General features: G+C 33.6%; 1 protein-coding gene across 1 annotated transcript; it reads left to right on the forward strand.

The window, feature by feature from the left end:
• Positions 1–2,758: 2,758 nt before the first annotated feature.
• On the forward strand, positions 2,759–8,587 carry Smp_125020 (dynein light chain, putative; the record flags this gene model as incomplete). The annotated part of the gene is made up of 2 exons (XM_018798620.1): positions 2,759–2,949; positions 8,509–8,587. 2 exons carry the CDS (start codon positions 2,759–2,761, stop codon positions 8,585–8,587), a joined length of 270 nt encoding a protein of 89 aa, XP_018646679.1.
• Positions 8,588–15,598: the final 7,011 nt, after the last annotated feature.

The following is a 15,598-nucleotide window of genomic DNA, read 5'->3' on the forward strand; positions in this document are numbered from 1 at the left end:
TATTTGGCAAATCAATCTGATTTTGATAGCGAAATTTTATAAAAATCAATCATTCAGTTTAGGTGGTTTGAAAGAAATAACCGAAAAATACATTTTATTGATTGATTAAGACCTTTGTTCAAAGTGGTACATGTTTGAAGTGTTGAACGATTGAAAACCAATTTCAGTCCAATGTTTACAACGAAAACCCTAAAGGTGCATTCTTTAATTATTGAGTCAGTGAGCAATGGTAGACATTAAATTTTCATATGATTCAGAAAATCTGTTGTTTAAGGTGAGGATTTGAAACTCGATTTACTCTATGAACTGAATAGTTTAATCGTGAAGCTTCCATTGTCTTTCTAAACAACATCATCAGTACACTTCTTTTTCAAATATGTGCTGGTGATATTGTCTAGTACAGTACTGGAAGCTTCATAATTAAACTAACCAACTCAGAGAAAACATAACCTATAAGAAGGTCTTAAATTAACAGTATGCTAAATAAGACGGGTAACATGATTCGAAAATAAAACCTGTATAATTTAAAATCAATAGTGATTTAAATAACCATATTTTAAACTATCTGTCAACTCCATAGATCAGAGCGTAAGCCCATGATTTGTCTATTGCTGAAAGCCTTGATTGTATGGTGAATCCATCTTGCCGTTAAACGAAACATTCAATAAAATGTTTAAACCATAATTCTTTTTCACATATCCTTTGAAAAAAGTTTGTTGCTTTGATGTATGTGACCACCTTTGTAATGTTTTAATTTTTATTGAAATAAAGTATTTCATTTTCCGATCAATCAAAGTTACCTTGTTTAATAAAGTGATCCTTCTCCAGCTAATATCCTTCCCTTTTTACCTGTCTGATTACAAGTCGTTTACTAAGAGTAAATATTTTTAAATGATATGTTCGACCTTACTATAGTAAGGTAGACAGAACTGAAAGGAAATGGTTGCAAGAAATTGTTTAAAAGTTCTCATTTAATCATCAAACTGTTACATGTAGCCTTAAACACTAAAAGTAATTAAGAACGTTGATAGAATCACATGACAACTGTAATATTGATGGTATTGTAAATACTGTGAATATTATTTAGATGCATGTCGTTATTCTTTTGGTCTCTTCTTAGCTTCACGTATTTTAGCACTATTTAAGAAAGCTTTCTCTTTAATCTATCATATGGAGAAGGTATATAATTTTAGTCTCAACCGACAATAAGAATAGGACTCTGGTCATGTAGGGAGTAAAACGGCGTCTGAATTGCGATATAATTATAGCTTTACTATACCGTGAATCAATTAAAGCAAACTAAAACTGCCGGATGCTGGCTAAGTGGTTGTAAAGGTTAGATCCTCGATGCGAGACTTAAAGGTTTTACATTGAACCTGGTGGGGTCGTCGTTGCGTACCGTCAAGTAGTCTCATACTGGGATGAAACATCTATCCAGTGCTTCTGGGTAATCAATAGTACCTTAATTAAGGTCGATCTTTGAGTAATACAACCTTCAAATTCAGTAAAATGTTTATTTCTGAATGTATTTTATGATTTTAATGGGTTAACGTGTAAGCAGATGATCTTAATTTACACTGTCACAACAGTATATGTTATCTCCTATATACTGTATGACAAATCAAATCACCACCTCAGTGGTCTAGCTTCAATTGACTAATGATTTCAACTATGAAAATACTGAAATCTCCACAAAACCCCTTCTGAAATAAAAACAAGTCAAGTATTTTCATGAATCTCTCTACTGATCATGAGTTCAGTTTGTATTTCGCTTATATATTAAAATGATCTATTTTACCACGAATTTTGAAGACAATAGAATCTCCTAATTAGATCATAACATGTATTCACTCAATAGTTAATAAGTTTAATTGTTTAGTTCATGAGTCGATTTAAGTTAGAACATCATTGAAAACCTGAAAGCATTGGACGGCCATTCCATCCTAGTATGGAACTCCTCAGCAGTGCACATTCAAGATCCTGAACGCCGGACTCGAACTCAGGATCTTCGTTCAAATGCGCTAACGCTTAAACTACAGATCACTTAGTCGGCTTCCAACGGTGTTAATGTCTAATTTCAACCAATCCCGAGTTTTCAGTGGTGGTCTATCCTAAATCAACTCATGAATTCAGCTATTAAATTAGTACAATCTCCACAAACCATCCCATTCAGTTAACAAATTATCAATAATTTCATTCCGTAATAAAAATCGATTTGTTATTTTGACTGATTTTGTAGCCATATTTTCAAGTATACTCATATATATATTACTCATACTTTACTTATGTAATCATTTATCATTCTTTATGATGTAACTTAGTACTTCTCAAGGTAAAGTACAATTATACAACCTAAAATATTTTAACCAACTAATCAACCAATTAATTTCTTTTTTGTACAATGGTGCATTCAAATTCACATGACTATAACATACATTTGAATGATTGTGTACACTTCATTCATTCGAATTCATTGTTACTATGATATATATATGTATAACTATTAGTAGTATTTTGACAGATTCTATAAAATAAGTGTAGATTAATGTGAAAATCTTATTCTCTTATATAATTTTCTAAATAGGGGGACAAATTAGAATGATTATCACCTATTAGATTAGTCTCAGTATATGGTTGTACTATCAAATGGATTGTAATAAGTAATTGAGTACAATGATATATATATATAGAGAGAGGGATAGATAGAAAGATACATATATAAATACGTTGATTAATCAATCAAATCTATTTGTTAATAATGAAACATTACGATATTGTAGTTGAAGCGAATGAATTACCAACAGAACGTAAAACAACTGCGTTGACTTTATGTGTACATGCATTGGATTATTATCATACTGAAAAAGATGTAGCAATGTTTATGAAAAAAAATTTTGATAAATTATATGGACCAGTATGGCAATGTATTGTAGGTCATGAATTTGGAATGTAAGTTATATTGTCAAAAAATATATTTATGTATTTATATATGTGTTTATTATCAGAAAGGGGTTTTGTGGAGATTTTAGTAATTTTATTTAGTTAAGATCATGAGTCATTTGAAGCTCTGGCGCGGGACTGGTAGGTCCTGAGTTCGAATCTCACGGGGCGGGATCGTGGACGCGCACTGTTTAGGAGTCCAACAATAGGATGAAACGGCCGTCCAGAGCTTCCAGGTTTTCCACGGTGATCTAGCTTCAATTGACTCATGATCTCAACTATATGTGTTTATATTCTGTATATATATACCCCCGATGGAGCATAGGCCACCAACCAGCATTCTCCAACCCACTCTGTCATGGGCCTTCCTTTCTAGTTCTATCCAACTTTTGTTCATTCTTCTCATTTCTGTCTCCATTTCTCGGTGTAATGTGTTCTTTGATATTCCTCTTCTCATTAGGCCTTCAGGATTCCATGTGAGGGCTTTCACTGTGATGTAGTTCGGTGCTTTCCTCAATGTGTGTCCTATCAAACTCCAGCGCTTCTTCCTAATTTCCTCCTCTACTGAAATCTGGGTTTTTCTCTCCCACAGTCGAATGTTACTGATAGTGTCTAGCCAACGGACCCGAAGTATTTTGCATAGACAAATGGTAATAAAATCCTGTATCTTCTGGATGGTATCCTTCGTAGTTCTCCAGGTTTCCGCCTCATACAGTAGAACTGTCTTGACATTTGTATTAAAAATTCTGACTTTTTTGTTGGTTGACAATTGTTTTGAGTTCCAGATGTTCTTCTGTTGTAAATATGCTGCTTTTGCTTTGTCGATCCGCGCCTTCACATCTGCATCAGATCCACCGTGTTCATCAATGATGCTCCCAGATATGTGAAGTTTTTATATTCTCCAAAGCTTCCCCTTCAAGTGTGATTCTATTGATGCATGTTGTGTTGTATCGTAGAGTCTTGCCTTTGTTTTTGTATATGTCGAGGCCTACTGCTGCTGAGGCTGTTGCTACGCTCATTGTCTTTGAAGTATTCTTAGTCTGGTGGATTTAGTCAGATTACTCTTGATACAATATATATTATATATATTATGTAAAATTATTTCACTCAGATTATAAAAGTGACATACGTCTAATACTGTGAAGATTATTTTGTCTCTATTTAAATAACCTGAAGATTTTTGTTAACATTATACTCATCATTTACTTGACATGTTTCAATAAACAAAGATGTATTCACAAGTAATGTAGCTATTATTGAAATATTTTTACTGAGCAACATGATAAGAATTGAATACCTGCAATTAATTCACTTGATTACTGTTACAGTTCTAATTCAGAAATCATATTGAATGAATCAGTGAAAGAGTTCGTGAAAATAACCGCATAATCCATAGCATTCGATCAGCACTTAGATGGACTTGACACGCATGACACTGATCACCACTCAATGATCAATCAATTATGATTACATCTCAGTCCTACAGCAGGTCGGTGGCGGCCAGAATAGCTCAGCGGTAACGTCTCTCACTGTGAAGCTGGGTGACACGGAATCGAATCCGTCAGGGAGCACTAGTTCTCTGAAGATTACAGGTACACTTTGCTGACGAGTGCCAAGTAGCACGAAACCCGGGTTCAGCAGTTCCTGTTGACCACCTCCAACCATCATCTTATGAGAAGTTCATGTATATTTTGCTGCCAAATTCTTAAACATTGTGTTTTACAGATTCGAAAAAAAGCAAACATCAAACATACAGTTATATATTAATGAGACAACTGAATGAAACTGTATTTCATTATTTCTGTTGCTAAATAGTCAGGTTTATTTCTGGAGAGAAATTAGAAATAAGAAAGGTCTTGAAAAATCTTGATGAGACAATATTTTTATTGGACATTTTATAAAATGTTGTAATTTTATAGTGGATTGGTTGAGGTTAGACATTAGCACCGTTGGATACCAGCCGGCTCAGTGGTATAATGGTTAAGTGCTCTGGCGCGAGACTGATAGGTCCTGGGTTCGAATCTTGCGAGGCGGGATCGTGGATGCGCACTACTGAGTACTCACACAAAAGGATGAAACGGCCATCCAGTGCTTCCAGGTTTTCCATGGTGTTTTAACTTCAGTTGACTCATGATCTCAACTATATAAAATTACTAAAATCTCCACGAATCCCCCCTCTGATATAGACATTTAATCCGCTATATAGCTCACTAAATTTATTATTATATCATTCAAATATTTCACAAGTTTGTCTTAATTGATTGTTTAATTGAACACATAAATCAGAACTTCTCGCATTAATTATATCACTTTAAGCCCAATTCGATTTTTCATGTCCTATTATGGTGTGTGCTACTGATATCAATAGATATAAGTAGTATGTAACATCAATCAAAAGTGAAATGTCTGGTGGTAAAAGGTTTAGAAGATCGAAGAAAAGAGAACAAGAACAGAGAATGACTGGTGTGGAAACGAAAGAACAATGAAGTCTGACACGATTGACTGATATCTTACAAATGAAGTATTTACTATATGATTCACATATTTTGTATTCAAATACAATCGATTATCCCCCTGTGCGTTCTCGTTCACTACACTATGAGCAGTATATGTTTGCATAAACACAAAAACCCCCTTCTGATAAAGCAGTATAGTATAATTTAGCAACATTTTCACCACTCAAACCACCTTCATAAATTAATCAGTTACAAAAAAAATTGTGTAAATTGCTTTTTTTTTTTGGAATTGTTGATTAGATAGTTTATTGTTTACTTATGTAAATTAGTAAGAAACATTGTGGTGTGCAAACAGAATACCGATATTGATCATGACTTTAAGTGACTGTTTGCGCCAAATATCTAAGTTACAACAAACACGTACATATGAAAGATAGATTTATTTACACAGTTAAATGTAAGTACAAATGGACGTTGATTTACTTTGATTTCCATTAAAGTGTAGGTACTGAATACATTGAACATATAGTTGAACTGATTCTCATCGAAACGTTTTTCTATAATCCTATCTAAAAACTATTCATTTTGTTGTGTAATTAGTATTTCATTTGTAAAAAATAGTTCATTTTTAAGCATATTATTAGTGCTTGTTAATAAAAGTCAATTCATAAGATAAAATGGTGGTTGGAGGCGGTCAACAGGAAAACCTGGACCAGGGTTTCATGCTACTTGGCACTCGTCAGTAAGATGTCCCTCTAATCTTGAGGGAATTGATGCTCCCTAACGGACTCGATCCCGTGTCACTCAGGTTCACAGTCAGAGACGTTACCATTGAGCTATTCTGGCCGCCACCGACCTGCTGTAGGACTGAGATGTAATCACAATTGATTGATCACTGAGTGGTGATCATTGTCATGCGTGTCAAGTCCATCTTCAAATCTCTACCCATTTTTTTCATTGGGGTGTCAGCACAGGGTAAGATATTTAACGAAAGATATTTATAATACTTAAGAATCTATATTCCAAGCTTAATAACATGCATAAAGAGAGGAATGACGGAACTTTTGAAACATTGATAAAGCACAATGTGTATGGAGATACACACATACATTTAAGGTAGATTAGAAAACCAAATTTATAAACTTCTTATTTATAAAAATGGCTTAAGTATGAAACTTTATTCAAGATTGAAATCAAACCTAAAACTTAATATGACTACATAAAATATGATTCTGTGTGTACCTTGTTGTCTGAATAAGTATCGAAAATTTGAATGTGTTACCTAATTGGTATGTGGTTATTATATGATCTTAAACAAGCTAATTGGATTTGTGAAGTCGATTGAACAAGTAAGTTTTTCTTTCAGTTGAACATAGCAGGACAGGATAAATTATTCTAATTACTCTCCTTTCGGTAAATTAAAAAAACACTTCAATTATTAGAGTGTTTTTTCATATTGATTCGACGGTAGTTAAATATATCATCACCACCCAGTGATCAATCAATTGTGATATCATGTACAACCGTATTTGATTTGATTTATTGATTCCGAAAATCTAAAGGATTAGCTAGGGGTGCTTTTGATAGAAGTTCCATTGATTTGAGTCAAGATTTCATAAACCAACTCTTTAATATAACTTCGGCTATCGACAACACGATCGAACTTGTGGACAGTTCTGTGTTGATTTTTCATCAATAATCCATTCGTAGTGTTTCAGTATATTATTAATTATGCTCGTTTACATCTCAATAAACTGTATGATGTTTTAAACGGCCTTATATTCCTTTTCACATTATCTTCTAAAAGAATGCAAGAACTCAAAGTCTAGATATTGGTTTACATCCATCAATTTATGGTGGATAGTTTTCAGTAACATAACTTTCGCTAACCAAAAAATTACTATTCAAATTAACTGAGCTTATTAAAACAAATCAAGTGGTCGTTTATTCTCATCAAAGTCAATATGAAATGTATATTACTTACTGTTACGTCCTTGAATCTGTCTACCCACTCTAGTGCTGAGTATGACTTGTCGAATATAGATTAAGACCTTGACGCGATAGGCTGACTGTCTTAACCTTGAGGCTAGTATTCTATCCCTGATTGGCTAGCAAGCACGAGAGAGAGAGAGAAGACAAGGACAACTGGGACACAAATCACTTTATTCCAATCCCAATCTAGCACTCGAATTCCGAATTCCGATTAGGGTGAAAAGTTGCATGAATAAATTAGGAAAATACAATTATGTCCAAAACTGGGAGATTAAAGTAGAAAACAGAGTACAAAAGATGTTATAGTTATAGTTTTACAAGCTTTGAATTAAATGAAATAACATCCCCAAAAATAGCTTCCGTAGTTTGTTAAGGCTTCTTGTTTCGCGGTTCACATCACTTACTTACACCTGTTACCCAACGTGGAGGAGCACTGGCCGCACACCAGCATTCTCCATCCAACCTTATTCTGAGTAATCCTTTCCAGTTCTTTACAGTTAACATTCATCCTTTCCATATCTGCCTCTATTTCCCGGCGTAATGTGTTCTTTGTCCTTCCTCTTTTCTGCTACCCTTCAACATTCCAAGTTAGGGATTGCCTCGTGATGCAGTTTGGTGATTTCCTCAATGTATGTCCGATCCACTTCCAATGTCTCTTCCTAATTTCCTCTTCAGATGGAAGCTGGTTTGTCCTGTCCCATAAAACGCTGTTGCTGATGATATCCGTCCAGTGAATGTTGAGTATTTTGCGTAAACAACTGTTTATAAATACTTATACCTTCTTGACAATGAATGTAGTAGTTTTCCATGTTTCAGCACCGTTGCAGTAGAACTGACTGTCTTGACGTTCGTATTGAAGATTCTCACTTTGAAATTAGTTGACAGTTGTTTTGAGTTCCATATATTCTTCTATTGTAGAAATTCTACTCTTGCCCATCTTTTACACTGTTCTTGATTCTCCGTGATTGAAATGTATATAAATAATAAAAAAAACTGCATTAGAAATAGTTTAAATAACATCATTTATCACTTAGTAATGAAAAACCTCTCTGAATGAAATCTCAAATTACCCTTATCCTAAACTTTTATTCCATTCTACATTTCTATTTCTCCTTTTTAGGTCAATCACACATGATGAAAAGTGTTTCATTTATATACATTGTGGAGAAGTCAGTCTTTTACTTTATCGATGCACTTAAATAACGATTTACATCAAATAATTTGCAGAAAGTACCTATTTCCTTGAATAAAGAAAATGGAATGAAAAAAATAAAAAAAGTTTCTGTATATTATAATTTTATAACTTAACCTTTAATTTATTTCTATGTATTTATAAATGTATTATAATCATTTGTTATGGAAAAATTTCAAATATACCTTGATTTATACTACTAATATAAGAAATTTGATGATTATCAGAAGGGGTTTTATGGAGATTTCAGTATTTTCATAGTTGAAATCATGAGTCCATTGAAGCTAGATTACCATGGAAAACCTGGAAGCACGGGATGGTCGTTCCGTCCCATTGTGGGACTCCTCAGCATTGATTATAAAAGAATTCTTTGATTCAATATTCCTTCTTTCAGTTTTATATACTTTAATCGACTGTTACCCTTTTTTAATTGTTCTCAAATAATTTCCAATTGATTGATCACTGGTTGGTGATCAATGTAACTGTTATAACTTGTGGCCTAGTGAATGCCCTGTTAATGTATGACGTGATAAGACCGCTAATTAGAGAGCAGTGATTTAACGATCGGACCAGTGATACATGAAAACCGTACGAGCAGTCTTGGATACTTATCAGTCCTGCTTTCTGCCTAGCACAGTGCGTTAAGTCCAGGACAGCCTCTGCGGTATGAATCATTATATTTCAAACATACTGAGTTTATATATCAAACAAACAGACCACATCGTGCCATCTAATAGAAAATAACATTTGTACAAGATTCAACCCAAAGTGGCTGTGAATATGAGGAACAGTAATGAATAGACTGAGGATAACTCAAGAACGGCAAATCGTACAGCTATAGTCTATGCGTCAAAATGAAGCTTATAATAAGAGGATAATGAAGATGAATGGTTAAAATACTTAATATTTATACAATAGGAAATATATGTATCGTATTGGCCCATAAATAGTTCTCAAAAGTTACCATTCATAATTCTCCTCGGAATATAACAGTTACGTACGTCAGGTACTTCTTAGTGCAGATCGAATCCTATCGAACAAGTTAAAATGTGGCCATCAGTCTAGGTGACTCAACATTGCGTACTCTATGTTGAGATGAGATGGTGGTTGGAGGTAGTTAACAGGGGACCCTGGACCTAGGTTTCGTGCTAGTTGGTACTTGTCAGCATGGTGTACCTGTGATCTTGAGGGAACTGATGCTCCCTGGCGAATTCGATCCCGTATCAACCAGCTTCACAGTCAGAGATGTTACCACTGAGCTATCCGGGATACAACTTGGTCAATAGGATTCGATCTGCACTAAGAAGGACCTGATGTACATGTTATTGATTACTACTCAGTGACCAATCAATTGTAAATACATCTCAGTCCTACAGGAGGTCAGTCGCGGCCCGGATAGCTCAGTAGTAACGCCTCTGACTGTAAAGCTAGTTGACATGGGATCGAATTCTTCAGAGAGCGTCAATTCCCTCAAGATTACAGGTACATCTTGTTGACGAGTGCCAGGGTCCAGGGTTTCCTGTTGACTACTTCCAACCGCCATCTTATCAAATAATTTCCTCTTATTGAGTAAATTTTGAAAACATATTATTGGTAATTCATCATCAAACAAATTTTAAGTCTATTTAATTAGAATATATCACTTAGGTTTTTATATGAATATATGTAAATTATATAAGCTTTTATTGTCATCAATATAATTAAAAGCTTCTTTTCAATTCACAGTACAATCATTGTTCTGAGAATATGTGCTATTCTCAAGAAATTATCCTTCGAAAAGTTCAATGTACGAATAACTTAAAATTATTTTTGTGCTATTTATGTTGCTTCAATTTAACATACTAAGCCAATTATGATTAATAGTTCTGGAGACTTATTATATCTGAGGCATTTCTTTTAAGTAAACTAAACTTTAAATCATCAAAAGTGAAGGCCGTCTAGTGCTTCCAGGTTTTCCATGGTGGTCTAGCTTCAATTGACTCATGCTTTCAACTATGAAGGGAATTTTAATCAAATTATTGTAATCTAAATTGTACAGTGTCCAAATAGGATATTCATTACTTAAGTAATTCTATAGTTCATAGTGTAGTGAACGAGAATACAAATGGGGACAATCAAATGTACTTGAACAAAAAATTACAGAACGTCTTGGTAAATCTGATAACTATACAGTAAATTTTTTATGTGCAAAATGTTAATCAATTGTCTCCAACTTCACTGTTCCTTTTGAAAATACCAGTCAATCTTCTCAAACTCATTGTTTCTGCATTTCTGTACCAATTGCTTTCTGTCCCCGTTCTTTCCTCTCTGATCTTTTTGACCTTCTGCTGCCAGACATTTTATTCCTGTCTGGCGTTATATACTACTTATGTCGATATAAGTAGCACACACCACAACAACATAACTAGGTGAATTGATTTCATCAGATTCATGTTGAAATCTTCAAATGGATAAACTCATTTTATATAATGCATTCATAGAGAAAATATTAGTAATAGTTGAATAGCTTAAGTTACGGTCCATTAAATTTGCATAAAGAGTTTTAGATAAGCAGTATTATTACTAAATTTTGTATTTGTTGAAAGAACCTGACATAATGCTATAAGATGATTGTTAACCAAATGATAATAATTCAGTTCAAAACACCATCATGTTTTACAAAGAACATTCATTTGCTGAAGTCATAAGTATTTATTTTTGATTTAAGAACATTAAATTAATGAATAAATAAACTATTCCATTTATAAATGTGCTTGGTATTGTTTGTTTGAATCTTCTCATTGATGTTTACGACTGAAATTGATCAGTCTCTAATTGGCATAGCTGCATACTGTGCGTATTGCCTCGATAAAGCCTTAATTCACAAGCATTGTAAGCAAAGATGAATAGCCGCCAGCAGTGAAATCCGGGACGCGCGTCTCGTCCTATTTGGAACTCGTCAGTAAGCACATATGCCAATAAGAAACTGGTCGGTTGCGGTCCTAAACATTCAAACAAACAATACCAAGTGAATTTAAAGTTCACTCCATCGCACAAGCAAGTGGCTATCAGGACTCAGTAGCTAAGTGGATAACACGATGATATTTGAAGTGAAAGGTACTGGGTTCGAATCTAGAGTGAACATCAACTCTGAGATGCAGGTTAATCCAGTTAACGAGTGCCAAATAGGAAGAAATCCGCGTCCTCGATTTTACGGCTAGCCACTATTCATCTTTGCTTATATTCCATTTATATGTTCAAAAAATGTCGTTTGAATTCGTCAAAATAATGTAGTTTATAATGATAATTGTAAATAACAATAATTTTTTTAGGTAATCTACAAAAAAGGAAATAGTTTAAATCATAATTTTGGAATAAACTTCCTAGTTACAGGACACATTAAAAGTTTCAATTTGTTTGAAAATTTCTTATGTCCGAAAAATGGTCAAAATCACGTCCAACCAATCAATAGTCATGGAAACTTTATACAAAACTAGAAAATAGGTAATTACTCTTATTCTTAATCTAATAAACCAAGTAATAGGTATAATGTGAATTTTAATATCTCAGTCAGGAGCTCCCACAATATCAAAGTAATAGGCTACTCAATTGATAGGCTTTTTCAACAGTACTTCAATTATCCTTATGTGTTGAGCCTCACTACTACTACTATATATGTATGTACATTGCTAAGTGGTTAAGTTGTTTAGCTTTCAATCACTAATTTAAGGATTTAAATCATATTCAATCTATTTTAATCTGAACAACCAGGTAGTATCATTAGCTCTTAAACCTAAAATTTATCTCAAATTAAGGTACTTGGTAAATGAGTTAATTAATTCATATCTATATTCATCCCTCTTTCCAGCCACAGGAACATGGTGAAGCCTAGTAGGCCCTTCTGGACAAGAGTGCTACATCGAAGCACGGCACAACTACCGAGGCTCATTAGTTATTTTTGCATTGCTTACGCAGAATCATTATATCATTCTTTCTTTTATTTTTTGAACAGACTCATTCTTTCTTTTTGAACCAAAAATAATTATGCAGTGATTCTTTGTAGCAATCGTATTCATTTGTGGGTATAAGTAGAATGGTTGATTAGGCCGATCTCCACCACAAATGTTACCACTCACGTTAGTACGTGGAAACAGTTCCATGATCGAAGAGGCGCCACGAAGAAGTGTGAGAATTCATACAAATATCATTTTATTCTCATAAACCTAATACATATTTCTAATCAAATATAAAGATTAACAACACTGTATTACTCATATAAGCATACTTTTTCCTGAATAAGATTTTCATAGTTGAAAGCATGAGTCAATTGAAGCCAGACCACCAGGGTAAATGTGGAAGCACTGGAAAGCCGTTTCGTCCTATTGTGGAACTCCCCAGCAGTGCGCATCCACGATCCCTCACTCGCGAGATTCGAAATCAGGACCTACCAGTCTCGCTCCAGAGCACTTAACCGTTATACCATCGATGGTGTTTATGTCTAACTCCAACCAATCCACGAAGTTGAGCAACCATTCACCAGTGCTTCCAGATTTTCCCTGGTGATCTAGCTTCAACTGAAGCTTTCAACTATGAAAATACTAAATCTCCACGAAACCCCTTCTGAATAAGATTTGTTAAACAACATTATAACTTTTCAAAAATAGTTATTTTGATAGAAAAAAATATGTATTTCTTGTACAATATTCATTATATGGAAGAAAATATATCACGGAAACTCCAGTTTATTAGATTTGTTTTTATAAAAGAATAGACAAGATATTTAATCTGAATACACAATTGATTGATCGGAAAATGAAATACGTTTAAACTACTATTAGTAGTACATAATAGATTCACATAATTGTCTTGTAAAAGATTATTATTATTAGTTATATAATTAGATGTTTGTTCATATGTATTAGCTTTCACTTTATGATCCCAGTTCTGAATAGTACAACAGCATGATTATCCAAGAAGAAATAAATAAAATGTTTTGCTTCATGAGAAATATACCTGAAAGAGGTTATTCGGAAAAAAAAGGTTAGAATGTATTCAGTGGAAAGGAAGTCATTATTTTAAATTACATATTGAATGATAGGTTGACCAGTATCGAATATGTTGGCTGACCTGATGAAAAAGCTATGGCCCCAAACCCAAGAAGTACCAGTAAGCTTGTTGAGCTAGATGGATTGAAACTACCCCAATGTTTGGGGCGAAATGAGTGATGGTTTCGTGGAAGGTAAGGAAGTGGTTGATTGTAACGCTTGGATGTCCTTTATATGTACGCCTGGCATAATGTCTTACAGTCTCTCCTAATTTAAATGAAATTTTTCCAAAGGTATATTTCATTAAGAAAATAAGTCTTCACTGTTCGGTCTTTGGAGGTTCGACATGTGTGGAAACATTTCAAACAAATGAATGATCCGTAGAGTCCTAAATTTGTCACTTGATAATAAATTAGTATTTAAGTTTTAGCGATGAAGGATTCAACGGATATTTCACTTCACATGTTAGCTTAAATTTCTAAATAAATAGTTTAAATGGAATGATCTATGGAATACCCAGAGTACGAATATTATTCAGTATTGTTACATACACTAATCGACAATGGTTGCAATGAAGAATCATTATGACCTATATCATCATAACCAATATAAATACGTGAAATTGATGTTTCTACATTCGTAATATAGCTTTTAAGATTAGCATGTTGATACATGAACCGAAGTTATTCCAAAATGAGAATCACAGACTCACACAAATACAAATATTGGACGACGATTTTCTTTAATATACAATAAGTATCTGAAGCAGATATAGGTTTAACACTATGCTACTTCTAAGATACTTAAATAGAAACCAGAAAAGACACACAGATTTTAAAAAGACTTAGCCTTCTCTATGAGTTCTGATAATTCACTCATACCATAGACATACTCTCCTAGCCAATAATTTATTACTGTTATCAGGTGTACAACCGTCTATAATCGAAACTGTCAGGATTTTCACTGAACAGTATATAATAATGTGACCTTTAGTCCATATTGCTGATCAAATACTGTTGACCACCGTTGTAATGGCGTTATTTGAATTGGGTCATCGCTACTCAAAGAAAAAATATACAATTTTACACATCTAAATCGAGTCTGGGCAAATATTTTAGTCAACTTTGTAAACGATGCCAGAAAAAAGCTCTTCTGTGTTATAAGTGAATAATTATAAAATATTAACAGAATCTATCCAAAAGCTTACAACTTATCAAGATGCTAAGTATCAAAGAACTAGTTCAGAAGCACATCAAATGTTGCTATACTTTTCTTATTACTTATCCATGAAAGAAATGAGAGACAATTACATTAGAACTTATTCAATAAAATAATGATAATTTGAAAAAAATGGTTGTAGTAGCTAGACTGGTGATAAACTTTCGCGAACGCTAATGAGAGGCGATATGAACTACTAAAAGACATTTGTAAAATATGTATTTGAATGAATTGGATTAAAGGTTATGATAACCAGGAACTGGTGCTGGTAACTCTATGTTGTAACAAAATAAATAGTGGCAAGCGAAGTAATTATTATTTAACTTTGCACCTGTATAACAAACACTTTTAACAATATTCAACCAGTAACACTCAATCAGTGAAATGACTTTGGCCACTACTCAGTGGCTAATCAATGTAAACAAAGAAACCCTATAGTGGGTCGATATAATTTTGATTAGTTCCATATTATTGACTTGAGCTAAAGCCAATAGTTTTGTGTAACACATATAAGGACTTTCAGAAAGGTATAATTTCCCTCAGAATAAGAAATTTACTTTTTAGACAAGTATCAATGAACAAGAAACACAGATCTGAGCATTTCTTTTGTCCCTGTCCCGTACTATCGTATTGGAAATGTTCTCAAAATAAGCTAAAGGAGAATAAATCGACAATGCGTGGTGAAAAATCACGCTTTGCTTTCATGTGTATTCAGTTACATTCAGAATTTCTTTCTAAGAGAACTCTGTTCGGACTAAACAACACTATGCTTTGAT

This window comes from Schistosoma mansoni (assembly GCF_000237925.1).
Source record: "Schistosoma mansoni, WGS project CABG00000000 data, supercontig 0151, strain Puerto Rico, whole genome shotgun sequence".
Classification (NCBI taxonomy): Eukaryota; Metazoa; Platyhelminthes; class Trematoda; order Strigeidida; family Schistosomatidae; genus Schistosoma; species Schistosoma mansoni.